We start from the raw sequence: 15,638 nt of genomic DNA, 5'->3' as shown, positions 1-15,638 counted from the left end.
CGCAAAGGCCACGAAAGTTAAGGGATATGCAGTGTTTGGACTGACAAACTATGGTAATAACGATTCACTGAGCCTTGTCCTTGCATTCAATACACGACTACTGTACACTAATACCTGCACGTGACTGGTTCACGAGGGGAGGTGGGGAGGGGGTATTTCTTACATTACCTTCATCCATGGAGCTGAAGGTTACTGCTTTTTGAGCCATAACGGTCTGAAGTAGGGTGTGGACTGATGCTATTTGATATTCAATTTTTAGCAGAAACTATAAAAATCAATTACCTTTACAATAAAAAATGGACGGGGTTTAAAACGGAATTGAAATCTTTCATCTCAAGCCGGAAGTCATCATCACCATTCTTCCTGTCATACCTGCTCCTCTGGTGGAGCAGAGGTTGGCTCTAAATACACGGTACATAAACAAATCTATCCTGCTTCTTTTCTGCCAATCTGCACATGGATGTGTTTCTTTGAGTACCCCCCCCCCCTTCCGGTTTCCTCTGCTTAACGGCGCCCACGTTAGCGCTACTATAGCCAATGGCCTGAAGTATGGTGTTGATTTTAGGCCTGGTCTGCCGGCTTTGTATGCTCTCTCTTCCACTATGGTAACGTTACAGCTTAATAGTAAACAATGTTTATTTTTTTTTATCTGAGGGGAATGTCATTCAAGTGACGATCATTCACCCACCTTCTCCCAGTCAGACTTGAGTCCACACTGTGTTACGATGAACTTTGACCTTTGTCAAGACACTTCAGCACTGTGTGTCGGAGAAAAGCATAGCGTTTTTGTTTTTAAACTAACAGGTTTGTTGTACTTGCTATTAGATATACAAAATTAGTTTTAGCATTGCCTGATTCAGCTTGACGAAAGAACAGTGGATGATTTAGATTATAGGAAAAAATCTATTGAAGACACAATAGAGAATATAAAGTACTTACATTGTATTTCATTAAGAAAACGGTTTCCTTAGCTGTGGTTACTCCCTTTTTACATCCTCATGGATGTTTTTTTTACATTGGTTTTGACACCATTTATATATCACAGACCTTTGCCGAGGCTTCTAGTTTTGAACACAGCCATGAAGTTGCTTTTTCTTTTTCTTGACGAGATTTTAGTTTACTCAGGGATAAAGAAGTCTTATTCTTTTCTTTTCACATCTAAGTGACAATCATCTCCGCCAACGTAAAGGCTTCATTAGTGTTCATTGACCAACTGCTGCGTTTTTAATTCCATCCTATTTTCAGAAAGGTTTTCCCCCCCATACGTGTGCATTAAAATATTTTAGAATAGTTTTCATTGCCTGATGCTCTTTTACTGCCTTTCGAAATAGATTTTATTTCCAGGGTATCTATGGACTTCATAACACTTCAGCATTGCCACAGTTGCTTTGATTAGATGCTAATTGTTTTTTTTTTTCTTTTTTGAAACATTGCCAAAGTCACAGCGCCAAAAGAGAAAACTCAAAAAGCTGTGAGTCATTCATTAATCCAGAAGAAGCTTCTAAAGATCGCCAAATCTTCCAGGTCCAGTATATCGGAACTTGAATGTAAGTATCTTAAGAAGGAGAGAGAAATTGATTTTTTTGGAGACTAGAGGTGATAAGTGCTATGCGATTTGATGTAAGGTGATGTGCTCTTTACGTTTACCACAGGGTTCTTGTACGCTCCTGGATAAAAACCGTACGTGCTATTTTTCAGTGGTAACCTTTTGAATTTGTATCCATTTCATATCTAAATCGGGTTTGGGCCTCGCTTTGTAAAAACGTTTCTATTTACTTTTTTCTTTATTGTATATCCACTCTTTTTCGTTTGAAAACATGAGGTAAGTGTACATGGTCTTGTACTTGTTTAACAAGTTTAGAGGTAAAGAGGCACTCAGCGAGCTTCGTTTTATCCCTGCATTGGGCTCATCACCGTGTCTTTTATTTACGTTGTTAGGTTCTTCTTACAGGACCACGATCCTCTTGGACGAATTTACCTACACTGATGATTTGGAAAGTTATCAATCTTCCAAGTTCATGGACTACCGCCGGGAAATTGAATTAGGAGTTAGTAATGATTATAAACAGCCTCTAGGATAGAGTGAGTCAGTCAGTGAGTCAGTGAGTCAGTGAGTCTGTCAGTCTGTTAGTCAGTCAGTCTGTCTGTCAGTCAGTCTGTCAGTCTGTTAGTCTGCCTGTCAGTCAGTCAGTCAGTTAGTCAGTCAGTCAGTCAGTCAGTCAGTCAGTGAGTTAGTCAGTCTACCAGTCAGTCAGTTAGTCCGTCAGCCAGTCGAACAGTTAGTCCGCCAGTCAGTTTTATTCACGGATTCAAGATACAATGAACAACTTCAGCGAAGAAACAAACAAACAAACAAACAATACAAGCAGCTGTATTACCAACTTAGGTACATCAACACTAACATTACTGCTTACATTCAATACCGTTCTAGATCTCAACTCATCGTCTCAAATTGGAACTTTAAATTTCAGATTTTGCAAGCATATGATGATGATGAACAGTTTGAAGAAGTTCAAGTTCTCAGATTTAGGTAATTATCATACCGTATTCTCACTGGCTAACACCAACTGTGTCACTTAGCACGGCTCGGGATAACTCCTTTAAAATTTTCGAGGGTTCTTTAATGATGCTTCAGCATTGGGATTTTTTGCTTTTTGTTCACTCGCACAGATAAAATATGTGTCATGTACATATCACATGTACGAGAGATACAGTGTAGCCAAAGCAGTTAGCAAAACGCTTTTAATAATTGTCAGAAAATTAACATCCTCAAGCAGCCAACAGCTCAACTGTGTTTCCTTGGGAGAGCCTAATCAAGATCATGTTTTGAGGCACCATGACCGATAAGTGTCATGGCTAAAGTATTTGTAATGCTAGCCAAATGTTAATGTTGTTTTGTTTACTCATTTTTGTTTTGGATTAATCATTTAGTTCTGGCTTTGAAATGAAGATTGTTTCCACAGTACTTATCAAGTTCAGAGAGAAAGGCAAACATTTGGGAGCACTGTTTAACAAAATTGAGTCACGGAAGCTTGGCAATATGAGGGTTTTTCCAGCTGTAGGAGATTGTGGTAATTGTGATGTTGTTAAGACTTAATTGTCGAAAAATTGGTTTTAAACTGCCTACATGTATTATGAACTCTGCCTTTCCGTTTTCCACAGCTATCGAGCATAGATAGGAATACCTGCATTTATTGCCATAGATATCGACTATATTGCTATGGTGTGAATGCCGTTCTTTCATGTTTTTGTACTTCTAGTCAGAGTTACTGATTGCTTTCTAAATTGTAGTTTACGCTACAAAGTAACTAAACTTAACCGTGTTCAGTGTCATAAGACCGATACAGCGTCGCACGTTTAACTGATATTGGATGCCTGTACAACTGACATTTTAGAGATAAAATATTTTCTTGGTTCGTAGTAAAGCGTAGGCAAAATTATCAGTTGAGCTGTTATATTAAGGACATTCAGCAATATGGATCACTTCTTTTCACCTTGTACGCAGTTTTGAAGCGAGACTACTGAAGGTTGTAGCTCTGGTCTTACTTTGAAGAACAGTCTTAAGTAAGGAGCGTTGATGGGAAAGGAATTCCATCCGTTAACCACATCTTCTAAAAAAGTCTTTCAGCTCGACTTTGCTGTAACCGTTCTTCAATGCAAAACCTCTCGCATATCCCATAGTTAGAACAACTGGAACGAAGACCAATAAAAGAGTGGCAATCCAGAGATTTCGCTTTCTAACAATTCAAAGAAATAAACACGTCGACTTATTCATACGGGTTTTTGTTGCAGGTTGTTATGACAAGATGTCTACATCAACCCCGTTATATCCCGTTGCAGCCTACCATCCTCAGCCTGTAATTTATCATAGGCTGGTACCACCCTCGTTTTGTCCGTCCGAGTGTAATTTGACGTGCAGCTCTGCGTGTACACCAAGCTGCTGTACAACTGCAGTCCCACTGCCAACTGTCAGTTATTCTTTCCAATCACCTACAGTATCCTCATCCCAACCTGCTCAATGCGCTGTCCCATGTGGAGAGATCTGTGCACCAAGTTGTACACCTGCTTGTTGCTATACTATCTACCGCCCACAGATGGTAAACTACTGGAAGCGACATCACTTACATACTTGGAAGGTCGAGGTTACTCACAAAAATATGACTAGAACGTAGAACCAAAATGCATGAAGTTTTGTATTAAAGAGTTTACTATCTAAAAAACACGTGGAGATTTAATTTTGTTGACAGTACTCTTTGTCCGTCAACACCATTCACCTACTGAGCTTAGGCTACGCTTTCTTTATAAGGCCCTTATTGTCTTTGTTATTGACATATGTGTTTTGGGTCCAAAAATACAAACCAAACTTATAGTTATTAGTGCAACTTGTATTCATTTTTAAAGGCTTGATATTTAGTTAAACTTAAATAGTTGAAGTTGGGGACAAATAAAGTTGTTGTTGTTGTTGTTGTTGTTGTTGATGTTGTGGTTCAATTCTACCCTTGCCACAATTTGGCATTCTCCTTTGTTCAGGTGTGTGGTAATATATCCTTATACGATTCCATAGAAAGTACAGCAATCAGAATACAGGAAAGCCGTTGTATACGCGACGCTATCACAACCAACCTTTATACCGTGGGCTGCATTGATTATGTTTGCCACTGTTTTTTTTTTTCTATGGCATGGTATAAAATAGTCTGTAACACTTTCTGGTGGTACACCATGGGATATCCCAGTTGCCACTTGTATTTTCTCGTCATACACACTCGTCTAAAGGTTCTTGTGCATAGCGAGACAATACGCTAAGTGACTCGTGGGATATTCCTAGGTATACCACTCGAAAGGGTCGCATAGCTAGTGTATATGCGAAACAAAGGGAAATACCAAATGGTACCAAGGGTAAACACTAAGAATAGTTTCCCACACTTATCAAGCCTAGACAAACCGACGAGAACTGCAAATGTACTTCATTTATGGATGGGTCTGCATGTGTTAGTGACTACGAAGTCCCATTTTTGTTTCTACTACCCAAAACAAAACATCTTCTTCCTATAGACTATTTTCGGAGAAAAAACTTATGGAGAGAGACTTCACAAATATCGTGGCTCTGCATTAGGGCCTCAAAAAGCTCCATCTTTCGCAGCATGGAGAAACAAACGTGTTGATCTATTCATCGTATTGTTATTTGTTACTGTGCCATCAACTTGGGTCTATCGCACTAGAAAACTTAACAATCACCAATAGACCTTTCCCGCATTCCAACAAACAATAGCGCCAAGTCGAGGTCAGGTGGACAGAAATATAGCTAATGTATAAAAATGTCCACCCCAACCTCGCTCTGGTGCTATTTTTCATACGCACTGAGGTGGAATGTGGGAAAGGTCTATTATTGAAGGAGTTTGAACAAAATATCGTGATTTGTCAGTGGGAGCAGATCAATTATCTCCCGAAGCACATAAGAGCGTGCTTGCAATTACGCACGAGCAGAATATTATTTGCAGCAAAACACATTTAGACAGTATTACTCATGAGCAGACCATTATTTGTAGGAAGTTATTTGCAGGTCTCGTGGTAGGCACTAGGCCAATGAAAGGGAAGAAAAAAAATGCATGGAATGATAAAGTTAGTTACTTGCTGCTGCCATCCCTGGATATGATTCTTGCCTACCCCGGTGACCACCGCCAGGCATCAGTTTCAAGTGGCCCCAGCAATTTGACGCTTCGCTGACAGTGTTTACACTCAAAATCCTACCGATATATTTTGACGTCAAACATGATTGTGTAGAACACTATATTTCATGGCGAGAACAATTATAATACCTTTAAGTATCACGCCCCATAAAACCATCGTGTTCCTGATCAAGATGAACATCAGGAAGGTGGTCCTCGTCTGGAAGCGAGCTTGGCAAGACACAGAAATTGTGTATTATCATTTCACACACGTACCAGTCTATATCAAAAGGCATACAAAGAAACCAAAGACAAAACTGGCGTCATAAACTCCATGACTATGAGAGATGAGCTTGATACTCGTCTTTTCATGCTGATCGTGTTTTATAACATATCATTATCGGCTTTGGCTTTTTTTTTTTTTTTCATCAGTTCCAAAATCTAACTCTGTTATGTTTGCTACACCATCTTAAAACGAATGCCCCTTAACCTATGTTAACAACTACCAGCACCTTACAAACGACTTATATTATTCGCAACAAACCGAGCGACTAAATTGGACTAGCAATAGATAAGCTGAGACTTACTAGAACCGACGAATGACTGTAGACAAACTTTAAACGAGTACTTCAACCAATACCGTCACGGGTAAACTGACCAATCAATTTCAATGGACCAGACATCATCATAACACCAGCGACTGATAACCAATTTCACTTGACTCTGAAGATGAGTTTCGAAACGTGAATCACCAACAACAGTTCTTTTCAGAACTACCTTAGCCAGGACGATCACACTATACGAACAACTGGTATAATAATATCTGGGCTCAAACCAACTACTACATTTATGTATTTCGCCTACCGCTTGGTCCAAAAACTTGCAAAAAAGAACTCAAACAATATTTCTTCAATATTTTTTCACGCCATTTCAATAAAGCATATGTTTATAATAGCATCACATCAAGGATTATTGCATGAAAAGAAAAAAGAAAAAAAGGTTACAGTCTCATATTTCGCACATGGCACGGTTAATTTCATCTTTTGACGAGCTGTAATTTGCATGAGTGACGACCACATGTCAAATCCTAAAGAAAACAACCAGGTGAATCAGAAGCAATTAGTTAATTACTAGTTTTACAAAATAAACTGTTAAAACATCAATTTTGCTGTTTGTTTTGTAAATGAATTCTGATTAGGCTTATTCAGAATCGTGATGCGAGGAAGTACATTGAAGGAAGAAACAAATTAACTTTAAATTAGAGAAGCCTCCCCCATGCCCTCCTCTTTTCATTTTGAATCAAGGATAATGGACATCTATTTTATTTAGCAAGTAGATAGTATTACATAGAGGCGACAGTTTAATTATAAAGTGGCACAAATAATAGTACTGGACACTGTATCAAGTGTGGCATGAAGGAAAATCTTGTATAGAGCATTAAGAAACCACGAAAAGATTGACTGTTCAATAACGTGTGCTTTTCCTGAACCTAAATGCTAACAAATTCCAGAAATTCCGGTACCTGCTTGATTTACTTCTAGGTTGGTTGGCATGTGAAAACATGTTTGGTGTGTGTTGTGTAAGTCTACAGTATCAAGCAGAGCTCTCGGCTAGCCATTTACCAACCAAGCAACAAAACAACAGACTTTTTTCATGTCTGTCACAGCAGAAGCGAAGGTTAAACCATTATCCTTAAAGTACGAGCTTCTTCTAAGGTTAATTGGTAACTACTTGCGCTAGATGGCCCTTTAACAATGTAAGTGGTGGACCATTCATGCCGGCAGCCTCTAGGGTTCCTGTCTAAAGTCATTCGTGACTTGGTATTGAAGGGAGATGATGTTGTGAGGTAAAAGACGAATTCCAGCTGTTACGAAGTAGAATATATTTTCTAAGGACATATATCTGGGAGGCAGTCCCTTGGTTTGAGTTATCTATTAAATAATTTGTATTTTATGTAATGTAATAGTTCAGGACATATAAATGTGGCCAAGGGCACATTTGCACGTGCCAAATTCACTGTGAATAACTCCAGAACGCGCGGAGATGGAACTTTGATCGCACAAAGGAAATCCTCATGTCAAACGTACGTTGTCTTTTCTGAAAGTCCTTGCACTTTGGTAAGCTGATTTTCCAATTTTCGCTGTTCAAGGCAGGAAGAAATTCCTAACAGGGAATGATCCAAGAAAAGTTTTACGGGAGAGTAAGGACTATAGAGAGAATACAAAAGAGCCGAAAAGAGCCGCAAAGAGCCACTTAAGTTGTTTCTCTACTGATTGCAAGATTTAGTATCGCCTCTGACCTCTGGCGTATAAATTGTTTTGGCTGAAGCGCACGAGTCGGCGACTATTTTCATCACATCAAAAGAGAGTGATAAGACATTTAATCCCCTGTATAGGCCTTATTCCTAAGGTAGTCCCTCTTAAGTTATGTTTAGACGGGGTACCCAATCCTCCCGGGGGTAATTTAACATGTTACCACGCGCCTTGCGTGGATGTTTTGATGGAAGATGTCGCTTAGGCGGTTCACGTGGGCAAAATCCGCGTCACAAAATTAGCCATATCTAGATCCCCTGGGATTTCTGACCCCGGTTGTGATCTACAAATAACTTGAGAGGGATTACTTTGGGAATAAGTCCTGTACGGGGGGATTGACTCACTTTCCCTTCATCGTCTCTTGCATGAACCCAACTAACAAACAAAATTAAATAAAATGATGCAGGAGACCACAAACGAAAATGCTGCCGGTGTACGTGGGATCTGTAAAAGATCGATCAGCCAAAAATAGAAACATAATAATGAAGCAAGGCTGATTAGTACGCGGGACAACGACATCTTGGAGTCCAAACTGAAAGCCAAGAATGGCAACCGCTGACAGCTGTTTCGAACTGGTTGCTTCTCGTCAGCACGATGTAGCTGCAGCATGAAGTAAAGCAACCGGCCGGCTGACCGATCTTCTACTAAACGTACATGGTAATGAAGTGATCGCATTTCATTCCTATCCCTAGAGTGCCCTTCAATCAACAACTGCTATATATGAGTCTGCCACAAAACTTTAGTTAAAGGTATACTTTACTATTTTTTTTCTTGATAGGAGTCACGTTCAAGACTATAGCGTAGAATGTGCAGCCTTTCAAGGATTCTTTGTGTCATTTTTTGGATTTACGTAGACGGTAATTACCTTCAACCATTTTAAGTTTCAGTAGTTGCTATTTATTTATGTGTGGTTATAGTTTTGAGACGTATTTTTCAGAAAAATAAAAAGACAAATGGAAATGTGGTGATGGCAGCTGCTTGCTAGTTTACTGTGACAGATTATGTAATGCGCGTAACCGTCTTTAAACAGAGGCGTACGTCAATAGAGGAAGTCCCTTTTGTTTAAAACTGTTATCTTTTAATAGGGTTTGAGCAGAAAAAAAAGAACTACAAAAATATGAGATGAGATAAACACAAACAACTTTCAACAAGTTTTAAGGTGTAAAATAACGTGTATTACCTTTGTTTTAAAACAAATAAATGTAAACAAATAACGTTTCTATCTACTGAAAAAAGAAGGTACTGGTCTAGTCTCCAGGCATGATAAAACAACTAGGACTCATTAAGTTAGAAATAAAGACAACATTTGGTCTCACAAGTGTTTTATTTTATTTTCAGCATCAGCCTACAGGAGGCTAGGATGCTATAAAGACAACTGGCAGGAGCAACGCCCTCTTCATCATCTGTTGTTCACAGACCGTGATGAATCCTCACCGAAATATAGTGGCATAAAATACGCCAAGGAGATTTACGATCGACGTTATCTTGACTACTTAATCAAAAGATGTGCATTAGAGTGCAAGAAATTTGGTTATGAAGTTTTTGGTATAGAGAAATTTGGTATGAACAATTATGAACAGTTATGATTTCATGTGCTTATCAAAATGTTCAAGTCCATACATATATCTTATTAACCAAGCGCGAGGGCCGTAGTGGGAGAATATCGGTCCGAGGTGTTGACAGCATGGACCGATGCAGGGAAATCCGTAAAAAACAAAAAACAAAAACAAAAACAACAGACCGAAGACCGATATTCTTCTGGTACGGTCTCGAGCAAACTTGGTTAATAAGAAATTTATTACACGACCTTTGCTACCCGAAAATCTTCAAGAGTGATCTTGCGTGATCATTCGAGGCAGTGTCCGGTCCGATACTTAGGGAATATTGGACCGACAATGGAGCAATCTGATTGTTTTATTTAAGTTATTGGCCCTCTGAACTAACATAATCGCATAATAAGTGTGCATAATGGATTTGAAGAATGATTCCTACTATTCATCCCAAAACGCATGATTTACGATTAAAAAAAGTCGGTCAATAATGTTGCGTAAAAGTCTTTCCCCAACATGTGAAACTATTCTGTCACAAATCATCTAGCCGATCTGTCTCTCCATAAAAAAACAAATTTATTTGGCGCTATATGTCGATATGCAAGGTAAGAATTCAGTGTTAAATGATATAACAAGTACCTTGGTTGATTTTTTTTTACTTATAAACGCCAACTCAGTGTGCAAAAAAACGGTGGAAAAGACCCCATCTTTACTACTATTTCGCGTTCATTAAGTTTTGTACATGGAATTATTTTATACTACATATTTATTCCTTTTGTAAAACAGGCCCAAAAGTATCTCAGACATCTATGATTTGTTTTTTGTTCTTGACCAGCCGATTGTTACTCTGGAGATGGCGGACTGAGCACATACAAAAGAGACGGGCCAACAAGACAGTGTTTCACCTCCGACTACAAACCATGTGACCTGACATGTGAAAGCCAACCCTGCGCTGGAGCTGAAAATTCCATCTTTGTTTACAAGTTAGGAGAACGTGAGTGTATACTGCTAACGATGTTGGTAATCAGTGCCTCAAGGGAGAAGAACTAATATTGGAAAGTCACCGTAGACTAAAACCAAAGAATCATGATTAATAATGATAAAGTGATGATTATTCTGGGTGAATATACCTAATTTTCTGTCTCAATTACATTTTTTTGTAACTAAGAGTTTTTCTACTTTGGTGATAAAGTGTGTGTTGTTGTTGATCGGAGGAAAAAAGATGGCGGCTGAACATTTTACCACAATACCTCGCAAACCTAACACACCCCATTAGGCACAATATTGTTTTGCACTGTTTTGTGATGTTTGCACATATTTTTCCCTGTACTAACAAAACTGTGCTTGCTGGGTTTGAAGGTTTTAGAACTTTCCTGTTCGTACTAATGGGCATTGTCGGTGTTTTCTTGCACTATGAACTATGGGTAAATGTATACCAGTCGCCAAGTTTTTTTTCCTACGGAGGATTCTGATGTTAGTTTTTTCTTGGCTGCAGATGTGTATTATATCGTTCAAGATTTATTTGTTTATTTAGTGTCTATCAGCACTGTGGGAACATTTTCATTGGGAGTAACGGACTATTTTTTTCTTGTTCTTATAGCAAGTGATACATCAAGTAAACCATGTTTCCTTCCGATTAAAACGACCCCTCTGACGACGAAAGCAACGACTCCAAAAACGAAAACCACACAGATCAAGCATCCGACCAAAACAGCAACACCAACAAGTAAAGGGACAAGTAAAGCTACCAGGCGTAAGTGTCGTTGAATGTAGCCGCGCTTGCCCATCTGGCAAACATTTCTTTGTAAAAATTGGCAAGCTTGTTCCCATGTTTTCATGAGCCTACAATGGATTCTCAGGGCCGTACCCAGAACAAACTATGACTGAGGCAATGTCCATGAAGAAATTATGACTGAGGCAATTTGCATGCGTAAATTCTCTTCCGCGGTATTTAGTGTGACTATGATGATTTAGTGTGTTTGCCTGTTACCAGGTACGGGCCTGACTCTTATGAAACTTAGCATATGTATGTAATTAAATTGATCTACATGTATAGAGGAAAGAAGTGGCTGTTTTGCTAATATATGACAAAAAAAAAATGAAAAATTGTTTATGTAGCTTGACATCGTCAAAAAGGTCCATTGATACCCCCACTGTTGTTCGTGGAAAATACATGTAGTGAGAATACAATGTGAAAACGGGGACACGAATACTTCAGGTATGGGTTCTAATTCTTTGTCCCGTATCTTACAAGTCAATCGCAGGCAAAGTTGCGATCTTGAACTTAAAATATACAATTGCTAGCCATGTAAACGATTAATCTTTTTGTTTTATCGTGGCATTAAAATCCTATATTCGCATCTAAACGTTGGTTGCATAATTATATGGAATGAATAGCAAAATTTAGGTTCTCTTTTTCCCATACAGCATCTCGCAGTGCTTCTACAAAAAGTGTTTTACCAAGTCCAGTTGTTACAAAGCCAACAAAACTAACAAATCCTACAACCAGTTCGTCACCTAGCAGCAAGGGCACGAATCCAGCAACAAAACGTAAGTGAAATTCTAACATTAACAAACGTCGTTTCCATATTACCTAGAATAATATGTTTAAAACCTTTCTTAGTTAACTATTAGAAAGTGGTCCAGAACTCCAATAGTGAAAGTTTGAATGTTCTTTGGTATTACATACTTTGCTTCAAAAGTAAAACCTGCATCTTTAGGGACAAAACGACCAGCAAGGCCGACCAGGTTACCATCCACAAGAAGGACTTTGAACCCTGGGAAGGGTCTGCCCAGTACAAAGAAACCAGCTACTAAGCCGACCCAAAGACCAACGGGTAAGTATAAAATATAGAACTATGAGCCAGCCATGAACAAGAGAAAATCATCCTCTTATGCTGCAAACAAAATAGGTTGATCCTATAAAACGACCGACACCGATCAGTGATCCAAATGGCTTCTCCAATCTATTGGATTGGAAGATACTTAACTTACAATAGTTCCGAACTACGGCATTGTTTTATAACCCATAGATATGAAATACCATAAAATTGATCTATAAATTATTATTGTATTCAAACAGATATTAGAAAGATGAATACGTATTGCTTTATAATTGCGTCACTGTCGTGTGACGTATTTGGGTTTTCTTTGTCGTTTTATTATCAATCACAAAAACCACACGCCACACGGCTGGGACGAACCCCTCTTAACCGCGGTCTGTTGCAACAAAACCAAAGACGAAACGGACATCAAGCCGGCTGCCTTGCAGTAAAGCTACGATTCCATTAACAAAGCGTAAAGAGAAACTGAAATACCTCATTTAATTTTTAATTAACACCAAATGATAATGATAAATTGTTACTTTACTATATAGCAACCAAAACGACGCCCAAGACTAAGACAAAAATCACTTCTCCAAATTCTGTGGCTACGAGACCAACAAATCCTGTAGAAACTAAGAAGACTACGGGTTGGTTACCTAGCAGCAAGGCTACAATTCCAGTAACAAAAGGCAAGTGAGGAAATAATTAATGGACGCTTAATTCATTTATAACCCTACTTAAGGATGCTATTTATAATAAAGCTCTTGTTTCTAAATAAGTCACGAGAGCTTCTCTCAGTACCACTGCAATAATGGTTTCTGCAAGTTCTGTTGCTGCAAAAGCAACGCTTTTCGCATGAACTATACAGATCACAAACTCGTCGCTTAGCAGCAAGGGGTCCAGCCGAAAGGTAATCAAACAAGATCGAGACGTGGACAAAATACTGCTTAGGTTGACGCTAAGCCAATTAAAGTCTTCAGAACTAAGCTGTAGATATGTGCGTCATTTTTTTTAGCTACTAAGGGGACCCCCGGTACCACTTCAAAGAGCGCCTCTCCCAGTTCTGTCGCCACGAAACCAACGCGCCCTGCAGTGACCATACGGACCAAAAAACCGTTGCCTAGTAGCAAAGCTACTGTCCCCAAAACGGTAAAAGGTAAGCAAGAATATAATTAGGTCGACGCTTATTTTTTTCAATAAAACGTGCCTGGCTGTTTATCATTGGAACTTCGTTGTACATCTTACTAGTTACTAAAGCGGCTTCAAGATCCACTGCAAAAAGCACATCTCGAAGCTCTGTTGCTACTAGGCCAATGCGCCCTGCAGTAACTACAAGGACTTCAAACTCGCTGCCTAGCAACAAAGCGACTGGCCCAGTAACAAAACGTAAAAATAAGATAAAATAATTGTAAATATGTAATTTGTTTACCCATGGAGCACCAACTAGTTCACAAGAACTCGTTCAGAAATGCCCGAGCATTCCAGGATCGAATTGGAATTTGAAAATGTTGGTTTTTGTGGAGAGGGGAAAACCGGAGTACCCCGAGAAAAACCTCTCGGAGCACAGTAGAATACCAACAACAAACTCAACCCACAAATGACGCCGGGTCCGGGAATCTCATCCGGGACACACTGATGGGAGGCGAGCGCTCTCACCACTGCTCCATCCCTGCTCCCCTAAGTAAGTAAATAAGTAATTCAGCATTAATCGTCACAATGATTTTTTTATTATGCCTTTACAACTTTGCCAAACGTTATTTTCTGTCAGTTACCAAAGCTACTCCCGGAACCACAATAAGGAACGCTTCTCCAAGTTCTGTTTCCACGAGACCAACGCAGCCAACGATATCTACGCAAACCACAAACACGTCTCCTACCAGCAAGGGTACAATTCCCGTAACGAAACGTAAGTGAGCAAAAAGGTTCGTTAAACTTTAATCAAAGCTACGGTCTCATCGAAGTTAATAATACTTTGTCAGCACAATGATGTGGGAGGCGCGGTGGCCTCATGGTTAGTGCGCCCGTCTCCGGATCGAGCGGTCCGGGTTCGAGCCCTGGCCGGGGACATTGTGTTGTGTTCTTGGGCAAGACACTTTACTCTCACGGTGCCTCTCTCCACCCAGGTGTATAAACGGGTACCGGCGAACTTAATGCTGAGGGTAACCCTGCGATGGACTAGCATCCCATCCAGGGGGGAGTAGAAATACTCCTAGTCGCTTCATGCTACAGAAACCGGGATAAGCTCCGGCCTGATGGGCCACTTGGCTCGCATGCAGACTTTACCTACCAGCACAATGATGGGGTCATTAGTGACGTCTGATTTGATTGGCCTGCTTCCAACAATATGAATGTTCAAAAACTAGAATGACCTTTGTTTTGTCCTTGGCTGCCTCGTGCTACTCAACACATATTTTTGAAACACTCATCGATTGGCATTTTAACGTAGGTACGTACGTAACGATTTTTGATTTGTAACTTAATAATTGATTGAACAGGTTGTGATTTTTCATTTTATGTTTTTTTCTTTCGTCCGATCATCACCTCTTCCAATCCAGGGAAGACACCTGGTGCAACAACTATCGAGATTTCAAGAACATACCCAACAAAGTCGCCTGGTATACCATGTAAGTTGCTTGAAGTTGTCTAATTTCGCGCCGAATAAGAATAAAAAGAAAACTGTACAAAATACAACAGCAGAGTGCAAAAACATTTTGAAAGCGCGTCGTTTCATCTGAAGTTGATCATTAACAAAAATGCTGTTGGGAATTTAACAGAGACTTTGGACATAATTAAACGCGTATAATATTTAAAATGAATTTTTATTGTCATCCATAGGTTGTATGGAACATGCACAGATATCCTTGGTCTGTGCACCTCAATGCCAAACATCATGCACAGCGGTTTGCCCTCCATCCTGCTGCATTGCGTTGTCGCAGCAGTATCGCGGTGCTTACTCCTCTCCAACTCTCCCCCTACAGCCAGTCTATACTAATCACTGTCCATCTCCTTGTCCATCTTCGTGTGCTCCAAAGTGTTCTCCAAAATGTTGTAATGCCGTCATTTACCGATCTCAGCTGTACCTAAAACGAAAAGTTATCGGGAGGAAAAGTGTCAAGAAAAAGAATAGGTTACGAAAACGTCCTAAACCACATCAACTGAAAAAGGCCATCAAGCTGAGTCAAAATTGAGGTGAATTGGGAATTTCTGAAACAAACCACTTTCTGACCTCCTACGACATGCTGACGTACGTCAACCTGAAGATAGTCGCCAATACCAGGCGTTGAA

General features: G+C 39.6%; 2 protein-coding genes across 2 annotated transcripts in view; one reads left to right on the top strand and one right to left on the bottom strand.

The window, feature by feature from the left end:
* LOC145479668 (uncharacterized) overlaps positions 1–15,638 on the bottom strand; it is a 252,955-nt gene that overhangs the window by 150,707 nt on the left and 86,610 nt on the right. The gene's annotated exons all lie outside the window — the stretch shown is intronic.
* LOC145473927 (uncharacterized) lies at positions 1,344–4,172 on the top strand. The gene is made up of 4 exons (XM_081455091.1): positions 1,344–2,048; positions 2,472–2,530; positions 2,932–3,071; positions 3,682–4,172. Exons 1-4 carry the CDS (start codon positions 1,833–1,835, stop codon positions 4,170–4,172), a joined length of 906 nt encoding a protein of 301 aa, XP_081311217.1. The 5' UTR covers positions 1,344–1,832.

This window comes from Orbicella franksi, chromosome 2 (assembly GCF_964199315.1).
Source record: "Orbicella franksi chromosome 2, jaOrbFran1.1, whole genome shotgun sequence".
Taxonomy (NCBI): domain Eukaryota; kingdom Metazoa; phylum Cnidaria; class Anthozoa; order Scleractinia; family Merulinidae; genus Orbicella; species Orbicella franksi.
Note: the sequence above shows the minus strand (reverse complement) of the source record. Positions and strands in the feature narration are given on the sequence as shown.

Bases quoted from the DNA above. Each gene is read 5' to 3' on its own strand.
- LOC145473927 (XM_081455091.1), top strand. From the start codon at position 1,833: ATGGTCTTGTACTTGTTTAACAAGTTTAGAGGTAAAGAGGCACTCAGC. The intron at 2,531-2,931 runs GTAATTATCATA...TTAATCATTTAG, and splicing joins GTTCAAGTTCTCAGATTTAG to TTCTGGCTTTGAAATGAAGA. The intron at 3,072-3,681 runs GTAATTGTGATG...CATATCCCATAG, and splicing joins TCCAGCTGTAGGAGATTGTG to TTAGAACAACTGGAACGAAG.